The sequence below is a fragment of the Carcharhinus amblyrhynchos genome, unplaced genomic scaffold, assembly GCF_965287045.1.
Source record: "Carcharhinus amblyrhynchos unplaced genomic scaffold, sCarAmb.v2.hapA scaffold_37, whole genome shotgun sequence".
NCBI lineage: Eukaryota > Metazoa > Chordata > Chondrichthyes > Carcharhiniformes > Carcharhinidae > Carcharhinus > Carcharhinus amblyrhynchos.
The window spans coordinates 8,166,380-8,180,237 of NW_027649778.1; the positions used below are offsets into that span (position 1 = coordinate 8,166,380).

Below are 13,858 nucleotides of genomic sequence, written 5' to 3' on the forward strand. Positions count from 1 at the left end.
AATGAATCTGTGGAATTCTTAACCACAAAGGCTGTAGAAGCTGGGTCACTGACTGTGTCCAAGGCTGAGAGACAGATTTTTAATCAGTAAGGGAACTGATTTTTAATCAGTAAGGGGTTATGAGGGTAGGTGGAATTGAGGATTATGACATCAAATTAACCATGATCTGAATGATTGGTGGAGCAGACACAATGGGCTGAATGATCTTCTCCTGCTCCAACGTCTTATGGTCTTAGAGTTTCTGTTGTAGATTAGGCAATGTGACAGCCATTTTGCACACAGCCTGTTCCACTGAAAGCAATGTTATAAGTTCCCCTTTGAAGCGATAATTGATAGATAAATATTGGCCAGAACATGGGGGAATTATAATAACACGAGGTATCTGATCTCTGCCTCCGTGGGCAGTTGGGCCCACAGATTAACATCTCATCTGTTCTCTGGTGGGTGTGGCATTCCCTCAGTACTGCACTGGAGTCATAGAGCTTTCCAGCATGGAAACAGGCCCTTTGGCCCAACTTGTCCATGCTGCCCTTTTTGTTTTAAAGCTGCTAAGCTAATCCCAATTGCCCATATTCCTCTATACCCATTGTACCCATGTAACTATCTAAACGCTTTTTAAAAGATAAAATTGTACCTGCCTCTACTACTACCTCTGGCAGCTTGTTCCAGACACTCACCACCCTTTGTGTGGAAAAAATTGCCACTCTGGACACTTTTGTATCTCTCCCCGCTCACCTTAAATCTATGCCCTGTAGTTTTAGCCTCCCCTATTTTTGGGAAAAGATATTGACTATCTACCTTGTCTGTGCCCCTCATTATTTTATTGACCTCTATAAGGTCACTCCTGAGCCTCCTACGCTCCAGAGAAAGAAATCCCAGTCTATCCAGCCTCTCCTTATAACTCAATCCATCAAGTCCCGGTAGCATCCTAGTAAATCTTTTATGCACTCTTTCTGGTTTAATAATATCCTTTCTATATTGGGTGACCAGAATTGCACACAGTATTCCAAGCATGGCCTTACTAATGTCCTGTACAGCATCAACAAGACGTTCCAACTCCTGTATTCAATGTTCTGACCAATGAAACCAAGCATGCTGAATGCCGCCTTCACCACTCTGTCCACCTGTGACTCCACTTTCAAGGAGTTATGAACGTGTACCCCTAGATCTTTGTTCTGTAACTCTCCCCAACATTGTACCCTTGACTGAGCAAGTCCTGCCCTGGTTCAGTCTCCCAAAATGCATCACTTCGCATTTGTCTAAATTAAATTCCATCTGCCATTCGTCAGCCCACTGGCCTAATTGATTAAGAGTGTCCACTTGCATGATCGTTGAGAGTCTCAGAAGTGGACCTGAACCCAGAGCCAGCTGAGGTGAGCCCAATGTTACTTGCTTCTGACACACGGGGGACATTGTTTAAGTAAAGGTAAAGTTGCCACAGTCCCAGATGACTAGAGGCTGCTTTCCCCTTTGAGGGTGGTAATCTAACCCAAGGGTCACCATACCTCAGGCTAGGGGCAATGTTGAGAAGGCATCAATGCAACCTGAACCTCTGAGTGCCTGAGCTGCAGTGGCACTTGAGTAGATGCACTGGGCTGTATTTTATGCACAGTGTGATCCCACAAAGACAGAGGAAATACCAGTTGATCTGTGTACAGAGGCAGTAGAGAGGAGGAGAGTATTGTGAGGCTCTTTTGAACTCTGTACCTAACCCTGTGCTGTACCTGTCCTAGGGATGTTTGATGGGGACAGTGTGGAGGGAGCTTTACTCTATATCTAACCCCATGCTGTACCTGTCCTGGGAGTGTTTGATGGGGGACAGTGTAGGGGGAGCTTTACTCTGTATCTAACCCTGTGATGTATCTGTCCTGGGAATACTTCACAATGGCACTTGTGTTTTAGCAATGAAAGGTTATCCTATCTCCCAGCAAAGTTTTAAGTTATAGTCAGTGTGTGGGGCCTTTCTATCCATTGTCAGCAAAGTAATGACCCTGATTCCCAGATTTGCTTCTCTTTAGAACAGTACAGTGAGGAACTCTGTTTAGGCAGGAGAAACAGAGGGTGTGGGGTGTAATAAAAGACTCTTTCTTTCTGTCAAACTATCCTGTTGTGTTGTTGCCAGGAATGAGCTCATGTTCACTTTAATGTTGTGGGTTGGTTTTGGAAATTAGGATAAAATCTCTCCAACCTTCTCTCGCCCAACTGATTTAACAAATCACTTTTCTTTCTCTTGAGCTCCCTGCGCAGATGCACACTCACTCGGTGCCAAATATTGAACAGTTTTCTGAATTAAGCAGATATTTCTGCCATTGTTTGGTTTAGTGGTCTATTGGCTCACGGTAGAGCAAACAGTGGTAGGATGTTCATGATGGAATAAATGAGCCTTATTCTAAATGAAGGTTTGAGGGACCTTTTGCACTCAGACAAATTATACTCAGGGTCCAGAGAGAGAGCTTCTAACTTGGGAAATCCTGAAGAGCTCCCTCTGCACTGCCGCTGTGATCTGAAATGTTGTACGGAGCTCCCTCTGCACTGCCGCTGTGATCTGGAACACTGTACGGAGCTCCCTCTGCACTGCCCCTGTGATCTGGAACACTGTACAGAGCTCCCTCTGCACTGCCCCTGTGATCTGGAACGCTGTAAGAAGTCTCTCAACACCAGGTTAAAATCCAACAGGTTTATTTGGTAGCAAATGTCACTAGCTTTCGGAGTGCTGCTCCTCCGCCAGGTGGGTGGGAGTTCTATTCACAAACAGGGCATATAAAGACAAAAACTTAATTTACGGAATAATGATTGGAATGCGCGTCTTTACAGCTAATCAAGTCTTAAAGGTACAGACAATGTGAGTGGAGAGAGCATTAAGCATAAGTTAAAGAGATGTGTATTGTCTCCAGACAGGACAGTGTTGGACTTTAACCTGGTGGTGTGAGACTTCTTACTGTGTTTACCCCAGTCCAACACCAGCATCTCCATATCTGGAATGCTATACAGAGCTGTCTCTGCACTGTCCCTGTGATCTGTGATTAATATAGAATTCCCTCTGCACTGTCCCTGTGATCTGGAATGTGTTAGGGAGCTCCCTGTGATCGGGGATTTGCTTATAGAGCTGCCTTTGCACTGTCCCTGTGATCTGGGATGTGCTGCGAAACTCTCTCTGCACTGCCTCTGTGATCTGTGATGCAATATAGAGTTCCCTCCGTACTGCCTCAATGAATTAACATTAATTATCTTTGTTTTTCTATCAGGTGCAGCAACTTTTGAGGACTTCCAGATTCGCCCACACACCTTGAATGTGCACTCGTACCGTGCTCCAGCGTTCTGTGATCATTGTGGAGAGATGCTGTTTGGCCTGGTGAGGCAGGGGCTGAAATGCGATGGTAAGATTTTTTTTACTCTTGGTTTTCAGTGGAAGGCGATACCTCTGCTGATTTCACTACTGGTGAGCACTCCCCACTACCTCAATTCCTCTCCACCTGAGTCTCGACTGGCAATTCAACCATGGGATGTCAAATTCCAGCCTGCTATCACCACACCCACTTCTCAACAAGAGGCATTCGACCACAATCAGCAATAAGAAATCTGGAAGATTGTACTTGACCTGTACTTTTAACTGAGCGAAATAGAGCTCCCTCAACACTGTCCCTCAATCAAACACTCCCAGAACAGGTACGGCACGGGGTTAGATACAGAGTAAAGCTCTCCCTACACTGTCCCCCATCAAATAGTCCCGGGACAGGTGCAGCACAGGTTTAGATACAGAGTAAAGCTCCCTCTACACCATTCCCAATTTCCTGAGAGATTGAAACAGCAGCCCTTTATGTTGTTGGGGCCGTCCTTTTGCAGCAGGTCACTGATGTGGTACTGAGCAGGGTGTCCCTACCTGCCCCCCTCCCCCTGCCCACCTCCACTGCAGCCCACAGCCCTCCAGCCTTGCCATATTTGTAACAGAGAGTTTTAATTGAACTTCTCTGCTGTGTAGAAACTTGCCCTATCTGAACATGGTCATGCATTTGTTGGAAACATTTTGCACATCCTGTTTGTAAATAGCCCAGAGTTGGTCAGTTATTATTTTGTTTTCTGTGTTTTCCCTTGCGGGGAAATTCTTGAATCATGGTGATTTCCCTGTTACCTCATTGCAACCCCCTTTCCATGCCTTACTCCACACTAGATGCTTATCTAAGGAGGGATTTTTTTTTAGAATTATAGAATCCCTACAGTGTAGAAGGAGGCCATTTGGCCTATCGAGTCTGCACCGACCACAATCCCACCCAGACTCTATCCCTGGAACCCCATGTATTTACCCTGCTAGGCCCCCTGCCACTATGGAGAATTTAGCATGGTCAATCAACCTAACTAACACATCTTTCGGACTGTAGGAGGAAACCAGGGCACCCGGAGGAAACCCATGCAGACACGGGGAGAACATGCAAACTCCACTTAGACAGTGATCCAAGCCAGGAATCAAACCCAGGTCCTTGAGGCTGTGAGGCAGCAGTGCTAACCACCGTGCCTTGCGTTGGAGGCAGTTTGGAGTAGGTTCAATGGCCTAATTCCTGGGATGAAGGGTTGTCTTGTGAGGACAGGTTGAGCCCATTCCCACTGGAGGTTAGAAGAACTTATTGAAACAGATAAGATCCTCTGGGGAGGCTGAAGGGGGGAGGAATATGTGTGGCACAATTTCAAAATAAAGGATCTCCCATTCAAGATGGAGAGAAATTTTTTCTAAGGGCCTAAGTACAGTAAAGCATAGGAACAAGCCCTTCAGTTCACCAAACCTGCAATGACCCCTCACGCCTTTCTAAACTAAAGATCTTTTGCCTCTACGTGGCATGTATCTCTCAATGTCCCTCCCTGTCACACTAAGTGCCCCGTGAATCAAAATTCATTTCTCCAACACTAATTTTTTGAGCCATGTTTCAACACTCTGACCTTATATTCACTAGCACCCACATACTACAGCTGCAACACATCACCCAGAAACATAGAAGCTAGAGGCAGGGCACAAGTCAGGAGTGTGATGGAATACTCCCCACTTGCCTGGATGGGTGCATCACCACCAACACTCAAGAAGCTCAACAGCACCCAGGAGAAAGCAGCCCACTTGATTGGCACTGTGTTTACAAACATTCACTCCCTCCACCACTGACGCTCAGTGGCAGCAGTATGTACCATCTACAAGATGCACTGCAGCAATTCACCAAAGATCCTTAAACAGCACATTCCAAACCCACAACCACTTCCATCTAGAAGGACAAGGGCAGCAGATACATGGGAATGCCACCATCTACAAGTTCTCCTCCAAGCCGCTCACCTTCCTGACTTGGAAATCTATCAGCCGTTCCTTCATAGTCACTGGGTCAAAATCCTGGAATTCCCTCCCTAAAGGCATTGTGGGTCAACAGCGATTCAAGAAAGCAGCTCACCACCACCTTCTCGAGGGCAATTAGTGATGGGCAATAAGTGCTGGCCAGCCAGCGATGCCTATGTCTCTCAAATGGAAAAGAAGGAGGCGGCTATTCGATCCACCAAGCCTGCTCTGCCATTTATTTTGATCATGGCTGATCATTGAATTCACTATCCTGATTTTCCCCCCCCCCACCCCCACCATATCCCTTGATCCATTTAGCCCCAAGAACTAGATCTAATTTCTTCTTGAAATTACATAATGTTTTGGCCTGAACTACTTTCTGTAGTGCTGAATTCCAAACATTCACCTCCCTCTGGGTGAAGAAATTTCTTCTCACCTCAGTCCTATGAGACCCCCTCTCACTCTTCTAAACTCCAGTGGATACAATCCTAACTGTGTTAGTCCCTCCTAATACAAGAGACCTGCCACCCCAGGAATCAGCCTGGTAAACCTTCTCTGTACTCCCTCTATAGCGAGGACATCCTTCTTCAGATAAGGAGACCAAAACTGCACACACTACTCCAGGTGTGGCCTCATCAACGCCCTGTACAATTGCAGAAAACATCCCTATCCCTATACTTAAATCCTCTCACTATGAAGGTCAAACATACCATTTGCTGCCTTTACTGCCTGCTATACCTGCGCGCTTACTTTCAGCAATTGATGCATAGGTGGCACAGTGGTTAGCACTGCTGCCTCATAGCAACCAGGGACCCAGGTTCAGTTCTGACCTCGGTCATTGTCTGTGTGGAGTTCGCACATTCTCCCCCATGTGCATAACTTTTCTCCGGGTGCTCTGGTTTCCTTCCGCAGTCCAAAGACGTGCGGGTTACGTTGATTGGCCATGCTACATCGGCCCTTGTGTAGGCAGATTAGCAAGATAAATATGTGGGATTACAGGGAATAGGGCCTGGGTGGGATTGTGGTTGGTGCAGACTCTTTCTGTACTGTAGGGATTCTATGATTCCAAGGTCTCATTTGAGTATCCACCCCTCTCAATTTACACCCATTCAGGTAATAATCTGTCTTCCTATTCTTGCTATCATAGTGGATAACCTCATATTTATCTACATTTTGCTGCATCTGCCATGCAGATGCCCACACACTGAAGCATCTCTGCATCCTAAGAAATTAGATACAACTCTAGGGAATAAAGGGATCAGGGGATTATAGGGGGAAGGGGAGGGTCAGGATAATGAATTTGATGACGAGCCATTATCAAAGCGAACGATGGAGCAGGTTCAAAGGGCCGAATGGCCTACTTCCATTTTCTATGATAAGCCTTCACTTCACCCCTCGTAATAAACCCTCAACTGGAGAGTTTAGTTTTGCTGTGTAGTCCCTGGGCCCCATCTGCTGGCTGACTGTGGTACACATAATAAGAAGTCTCACAATACCAAGTTAAAGTCCAACTTGTTTATTTGGTAGCAAACACCGCTAGCTTTCGGGGCTTTTCCCCTTTGTCAGGCTTTGCCCCAAAAGCTAGTGGCGCTTGCTACCAAATAAACCTGTTGGACTTTAACCTGGTGTTGTGAGACTTCTTACTGTGTTTACCCCAGTCCAACGCCAACATCTCTACATCATGACTGTGGTACAACAGGATGATAAACTGAAAGGGTTTATTGCCGGATCCCTTTACCTTGTGCCTGGTCTTGTGAATGCTTGTTTCTGCAGGAACTTGTTTAGTTCACTTCGATTTGACCTTTGTGCATGTGGTTTATTTTCTCAGCCTCATCTTGGTACCAAACTCTGGGCTCCAATTACCTGTAGGGATTGGTGAAAGGTTTTGTCTGTCTTCCCTTTTCTGTCCAAACTCTGAGGACTGAAGACAACCAAATAGTGGACAATATCTGAAAAGGGAAGGTTTCTATGGTCTCATGGTTCATGCAGAAGGCTGGCAGAGACCTGACGGGCTGAATGGCATCTTCCTTTAATATAACTAGCCCTACATATCATCATCTAGCACATAAGAGGCTCTTGTCCCATCGAGTCAGCACTTACACATTAGAAACACCCAAACAAATACTTAATCCCATCTGCCAGCACTTGTCCCATAGCCCTGAATGTTATGGCGTGCCAAGTGCTCATCCAGATACTTTTTTAAAGGATGTGAGGCATCCCGCCTCCCAGGCAGCGCATTCCAGACCCTCACCACCCTCTGGGTAAAAAAAAGTCTTTCCTCACATCCCCTCCCCAAGCCTCCTGCCTCTCACCTTGAACCTATGTCCCCTCATGACTGACCTTTTCAACTAAGGGGAACAGCTGCTCCCTATCCACTCTGTCCATGTCCCTCATAATCTTGAACACCTCTATCAGGTCACCCCTCAGTCTCCAACAAAAACCCAACCTCTCTTCATAACTTAAATGGTCCGCCTCAGGCAGCATATGGTGAATCTCTGCTGCATCCCTTCCAGTGTGATCACAACCTTCCTATGATGTGGCAACCAGAATTACACACAGTACTCCAGCTGTAGCCTCATCAACGTTCTCTACAACTCCAATGTGATTTTCCTGCTTTTGTAATCTGTGCCTCGATTGATAAAGGCACGTGTCCCTTATGCCATTTTCACTACCCTATTAACATACCCTTCCGTGTTCAGAGATCTGTGGACAAACACTCCAAGGTCCCTTTGTTCCATAGAACTTCTAGTGTCCTACCATTTGTTGAGTACTTCCTTGTCAAATTGCTCCTTCCAAAGTGTATCATCTCACACTTTTGAGGGCTGAAAACCATTTGCCACTTACCTGCCCATTTGACCAATCCATCTATATCTTAAAATAAAGTTTATTTATTAGTCACAAGTAAGGCTGACATTAACACTACAGTGAAGTTACTGCGAAATTCCCCTGGTCGCCACGCTCCGGCGCCTGTCCGGGTACACTGAGGGAGAATTTAGCACAGCCAATGCACCCTAACCAGCACATCTCTCAGACTGTGGGAGGGAACCAGAGGACCCGGAGGAAACTCAAACAGACACGTGGAAAATGTGCAAACTCCACACAGACCTTGACCCAAGCCAGGAATCGAACCCGGGTCCCTGGCAGTGTGAGGCAGCAGTGCTAACCACTGTGCCTCTCAACATATACTTAAAGGGGCTTAAGTGTGACATTGCCAAGCCCTTCCATTCATGGAATGGTGTTGTCACATCTCCTTGAGATTTCCAAAGTCTCTCTCTGTCTTTTGTGTGGCCCCTGCTCGCGATGGCAGGTTCCTGAAGCTCGGGCTCTGCATCTGTTCCACAGCTGACTCCGCAAGCCTGCCGGGACTGGAGATCAGGATCCTCTCTGAGTCAGAAGGCTGTAAGTTCTAATCCCATTCCAGAGGCTTGTGTGCACAATCTGGGCTGACCCTCTCCCACTCTCGGCACTGAGGAAGGGCAGCACTGTCAGTTGTGCTGTCCTTTGAACAAGATGCTAAGCAGAGACCCAATCTACCCTCTTGGGTGGACATCAAAAATTCCACAATGCTATGTTGGGTTGATTGGCCATGATAAATTGACCACTGTGTCAGGGGGATTAGCAGGGTAAATAAGCGGGGATATGGGGATAGGGCCTGGGTGGGATTGTGGTTGATGCAGACTCGATGGTCCAAATGGCCTCCTTCTGCATCGTAGGGATTTTGATTCTATGAAAAGCAGTGTCATACTTTGATTTGATTTTATTATTGTCACGTGTATTGGGATACAGTGAAAAGTATTGTTTCCTGCGTGCCATAGAAACAGAGTATATCGTTCATAGAGAAGGAGAGAGTGCAGAATGTAGTGTTACAGTCATAGCTAGGGTATAGAGAAAGATCAACTTAATGTGAGGTAGGTTGATTCAAAAGTCTGACGGTAGCAGGAAAGAAGCTGTTGAGTCGGTTGGTACGTGACCTCAGACTTTTGTATTTTTTTCCCAACGGAAGAAGATGGAAGAGAGAATGTCCGGGATGCGTGGGGTCCTTAATTACGCTGTCTGCTTTGCCGAGGCAGTGGGAAGTGTAGATAGAGTCAGTGGATGGAAGGCAGACCAGGCCACGTTCACAACCCTTTGTAGTTTCTTGCAGTCTTGGGCAGAGCAGGATGCACACCAAGCTGTGATACAACCAGAAACAATGCTTTCTATAGCGCATCTTTGGCAGACATGCCAAGTTTCCTTAGCCTTCTGTAAAAGTGGAGGCATTGGTGAGCTTTCTTAGCTGTAGCACCTTCTCGGTGTTATTGAGTCTACGTGGGTTTCCTCCTGATGCTCTGATTTCCTCCCACAGTCCAAAAGTGTGTAAGTTAGGTTGATTGGTCATGCTAAATTGCCCCTTAGTGTCCCAGGATACATAAGTTAGAGGGGTTAGCAGGGTAAATATGTGGGGTTATGGGGATAAGGCCTCAGTGGGATTGTTGCCGATGGATTGAATGGCTGCCTTCTGCACCGTAGGGATTCTATAATGTTCAAATCCTGCCAAGGCAGCTGGTTCAATGTAAATTCAATTGTTTTAAAAATCTGGAATTAAGAACCTGCTGATGACCGTGAAACCGTTGTGATTGTTGCAAAAACCCATCTGGTTCACTAATGTCCTTTAGGGAAGAAAATCAGCCATCCTTACGTGGTCTGGCCTACATGTGACTCCAAATCCACAACAATGTGGTTGTTTCGCAACTGCCCTCGGGCAACTAGGGATAGGCAATAAATGCTGGCCCAGCCAGCAATGCCCTTGTCCCACGAATGGGGGAAAAAAAAACTTACAGAAGGAAATTGGACAGGTACCTGGTGAAAAAAAGCCCAGGTAAGGCATTGAGCACAGAGACAGGAGAGTGAGACTCATTCAATTGGCTAAAGAGCCAGTACAGGCCCAGATGGGGGAGGGCTGTATGGCCTCATGTGCTTGAAGATTCTGTGGGTTCCTGAGAAGGTGGCAAAGACGTATTTACCTTTGTTCTTTTTTTGTGTGTGGTTTAGTTAGGGCATCGTGAGTAGCACGGGCCAAAGAGCCTGTTCCCGTGCCGTACTGTTCTTTGTTTTTGTCGGAGGGTGGCTTTAAACAGGGGAAATTCAAGAGCTGGAGGGCTAGATGGCTTAAATATTCATCCAATAATGGGAGTTGGGCAAATAATGTAAATTGGTATGTTGTAATCTCTTCAGAGCCCAAACTCCACCCCTGTGGTCACTGACCCACATTCACTTCCGGTCAAGCAATGCCTTGATTTTTAAATAAAATGCTCATCCTTTTTAAATTTCTCGTCCTTGCCCTATCTCTATAATATCTCCCAATCCCTCGGTCCTTTGAACTCTCTGTATTCCTCTAATTCTGCCCTCTCGAACATCCCCAATTTTTTTATTTACTCTGCAGTTGGCCGCTGTGTCTTCAGCTGTGTGGGAGGGAAATAAAACAAATCAAGTTTTAGAGACCATGTAGAACTTCAAGAAAAACTTTTATTCCAAATGCTTGAGGGAGAGATGAACTTGGGCCTGGAATCTCAGGTTGCCTGTGAGTTCTCTGTGCCCATTGTAGATTCATACAGGTTATTATACATTTTTGAGTCGCAGAGGTTTACATTATCATTAATTCCTTGGGTTGGACACAAGATGGTTCTTTTAATCCCATTATGCAGATTGCATTGTCCAGTAAAAGACACGTTCCCTGATATTACATAAGAACATGAGAAATAGGAGCAGGAGTAGGCCATCTAGTCCTTCGAGCCTGCCCCGCCATTCAATAAGATCATGGCTGATCTGAAGTGGATCAGTTCCACTTTCCCGCTCTCTCCCCATAACCCTTAATTCCCTTGTCTGTCAAAAACCTATCTACCCGTGACTTAAATATATTTAGCGAGGTAGCCTCCATCACTTCAACGGGCAGAGAATTCCAGAGATTCACCACCCTTTGAGTGAAGAAGTTCCTCCTCAACTCCAATCTAAACTCCCCCCCCCTTATCTTGAGGCTGTGTCCTCTAGTCCTGCTATCCTTTCTAAGCAGGAAGAATCTCTGTACCTCTACCCTATCCATCCCTTTCATTATCTTATATGTCTCTATAAGATTCCCCCTCATCCTTCTAAACTCTGAGTACAGACCCAGTCTATTTAGTCTCTCTTCATAGTCCAGCCCCCTCATCTCCGGTATCAGCCTAGTGAACCTCCTCTGCACTCCCTCCAAGGCCAAAATATCCTTGTGCATATTTTGGCCTTGCAACAAGCTGCCTATATCCCAAGCTCTGGAATTATCTCCCTAACCTCTCCCTCTGCGCTCTACAACACTCCTTAAAACCCATCTCTTTGTCCGAGCTTTTGTTCGCCTGACCCAAACCTTACTTGGCTTTGTCAAATTTAGCCCTGGTGAGGCATAAGAACATAAGAAATAGGAGCAGGAGTAGGCCATCTAGCCCCTTGAGCCTGCCCCGCCATTCAACAAGATCATGGCTGATCTGTCGTGTCTCAGTTCCACATTCCCGCCCTCTCCCCATAACCCTTAATCCCCTTGCCTATCAAAAACCTATCAACCCGCGTCTTAAAAATATTTAGCGAGGCAGCCTCCACCACTTCAGCGGGCAGAGAATTCCAGAGATTCACCACCCTTTGAGTGAAGAAGTTCCTCCTCAACTCCGTTCTAAACACCCCCCCACCCCCCTTATCTTGAGGCTGTGCCCTCTAGTCCTATCTTGGGAACATCTCTTTGAAGGTGCTATGTAAATACAAGTTGTTGTTGGTTTCCTTGTCTATTCACCAGGGGTCTGCCGGAAGGGTCGGGCATTGATTTGGAACTGGAAATGTAACGAGTGATCTTTTGTTTGACTTTGGAAACAGGGTGCGGACTGAACTATCACAAGAGATGCGCATTCAGCATTCCCAATAACTGCAGCGGTGCCAGGAAGAGAAGACTCTCCAACACCTCGCTCACCGGTTCCATCACCTCGCGGCTATCGGTCACGGAATACTTGCCATCCTCCCCCAGTGACAACCCTATGGTAAACTCCTGACTTTATTCATCCAATCATATCAGCTCTGTTTAACGTGCACCCTCTTCCCTGGTGATACCAATATGTGTCTCGTTCACTGGCCTTCAGGTGGCCTGGGGAACAGGGTTGCGGGTGGCACAGTAGTTATGGGCAGCATGGTGGTACAGTAGTTAGCACTGCTGTCTCACAGCACCAAGGATCTGGGTTCCATTCCTGGCTTGGGTCACTGCCTGTGTGGAGTTTGTATGTTCTCCCCATGTCTGCGTGGGTTTCTCCTGGGTGCTCTGGTTTCCTCCCATTCTCCAAAGATGTGCAAGTTAAGTGGATTGGCCATGCTAAATTGCCCCTTAGTGTCCAAAGATGTGCAGGTTGAATGGATTGGCCTGCTAAATTGCCCCTTGGTGGCAGGGGAATTAACAGGATAAATACTTGAGGTTACAGGAATAGAGCTTGGGTGGGATTTTTGCTGGTACAGGCTCGATGGGATGAATGGCCTCCTTCTTCACTGTAGGAATTCTTTTGAATCTGTTGGGTTGAGTAATTTTGAGAGCTGATGGGGAAGAGAGAAAATTCTTAGAGATAGAAAAGCAGAACACTTTAGGGATTTGTAGAGGAACGAAGAGTGTGAGATGGCATGCATCAATATGAAAGACCTAGCTGACGAGCGGAAGGGGGATGGAGTGACATGCATTGCAGAGGGCAGCTCATGTTCTGAAAGCAGAGGGAGATGGTTCTGAGTGGGTTTCAGTGGCCTGCCCATCTCAGATGAGAACTCCCCTGACATGCTACGGGCAATGTTGAATTCAGGATACACTCCACCCCTTACTCGACACAAGACTCAAGTTAAGGAGGGCACTTTTGATCAGCACAACTCATTATGATTACACTCAGACAGGCATAAAAAGAAATTGGAGTAGGCCATTCAGCCCCTCGAGCCTGTGCTGCTGGTCAGTAGGACCATGGCTGATCTGACTGTGGTCTCAACTTTCCTGCCCTGTAACCCTGGCACGTGCTCTCTCTCTCTCGCTTTCTCTCCCCCCTGACCCCCCACACACACAGAGTAACCTTACTCACAATCAAAAAACTCATTGTGGGTTTGCAGACCAAATGTGCTTTGACTGCAGTTAACATTGTAGACACGCAATTCTGTTAAATGTTTATAATCAATCACTTGCAAAGATTGTCAATCTTGTGTCAGCAAACCTGACACGTTGCACACAACAGGATCGGCATGGCGGTTAGCACGGCTGCCTCACAGCGCCAGGGACCCGAGTTCGATTCCCAGCTTGGGTCACTGTCTGTGCAGAGTCTGCACATTCTCCCTGTGTCTGCATGGGTTTCCTCCGTGTGCTCCGGTTTCTTCCCACAGTCTGAGACATATGCTGGTTAGGGTACATTGACCCAAGCAACAGGCGCCAGACTGTGTCGGCTAGGGGAATTTCACAGTAACTTCATTGCAGCGTTAATGTAAGCCTTACTTGTGACTAATAAATAAACTTTAACTTTAAGGAGGAATGCCTAGACA

The 13,858-nt window shown here is 46.6% G+C and overlaps 1 protein-coding gene across 1 annotated transcript in view; it reads left to right on the forward strand.

The window, feature by feature from the left end:
- Positions 1–13,858, forward strand: part of prkd2 (protein kinase D2) — an 82,691-nt gene that overhangs the window by 47,892 nt on the left and 20,941 nt on the right. Inside the window, exons 3-4 of the mRNA XM_080218143.1 lie at positions 3,246–3,377; positions 12,182–12,342. Coding sequence (XP_080074269.1) covers positions 3,246–3,377; positions 12,182–12,342 — 293 coding nt within the window. The remainder of the gene's footprint in view (positions 1–3,245; positions 3,378–12,181; positions 12,343–13,858) is intronic.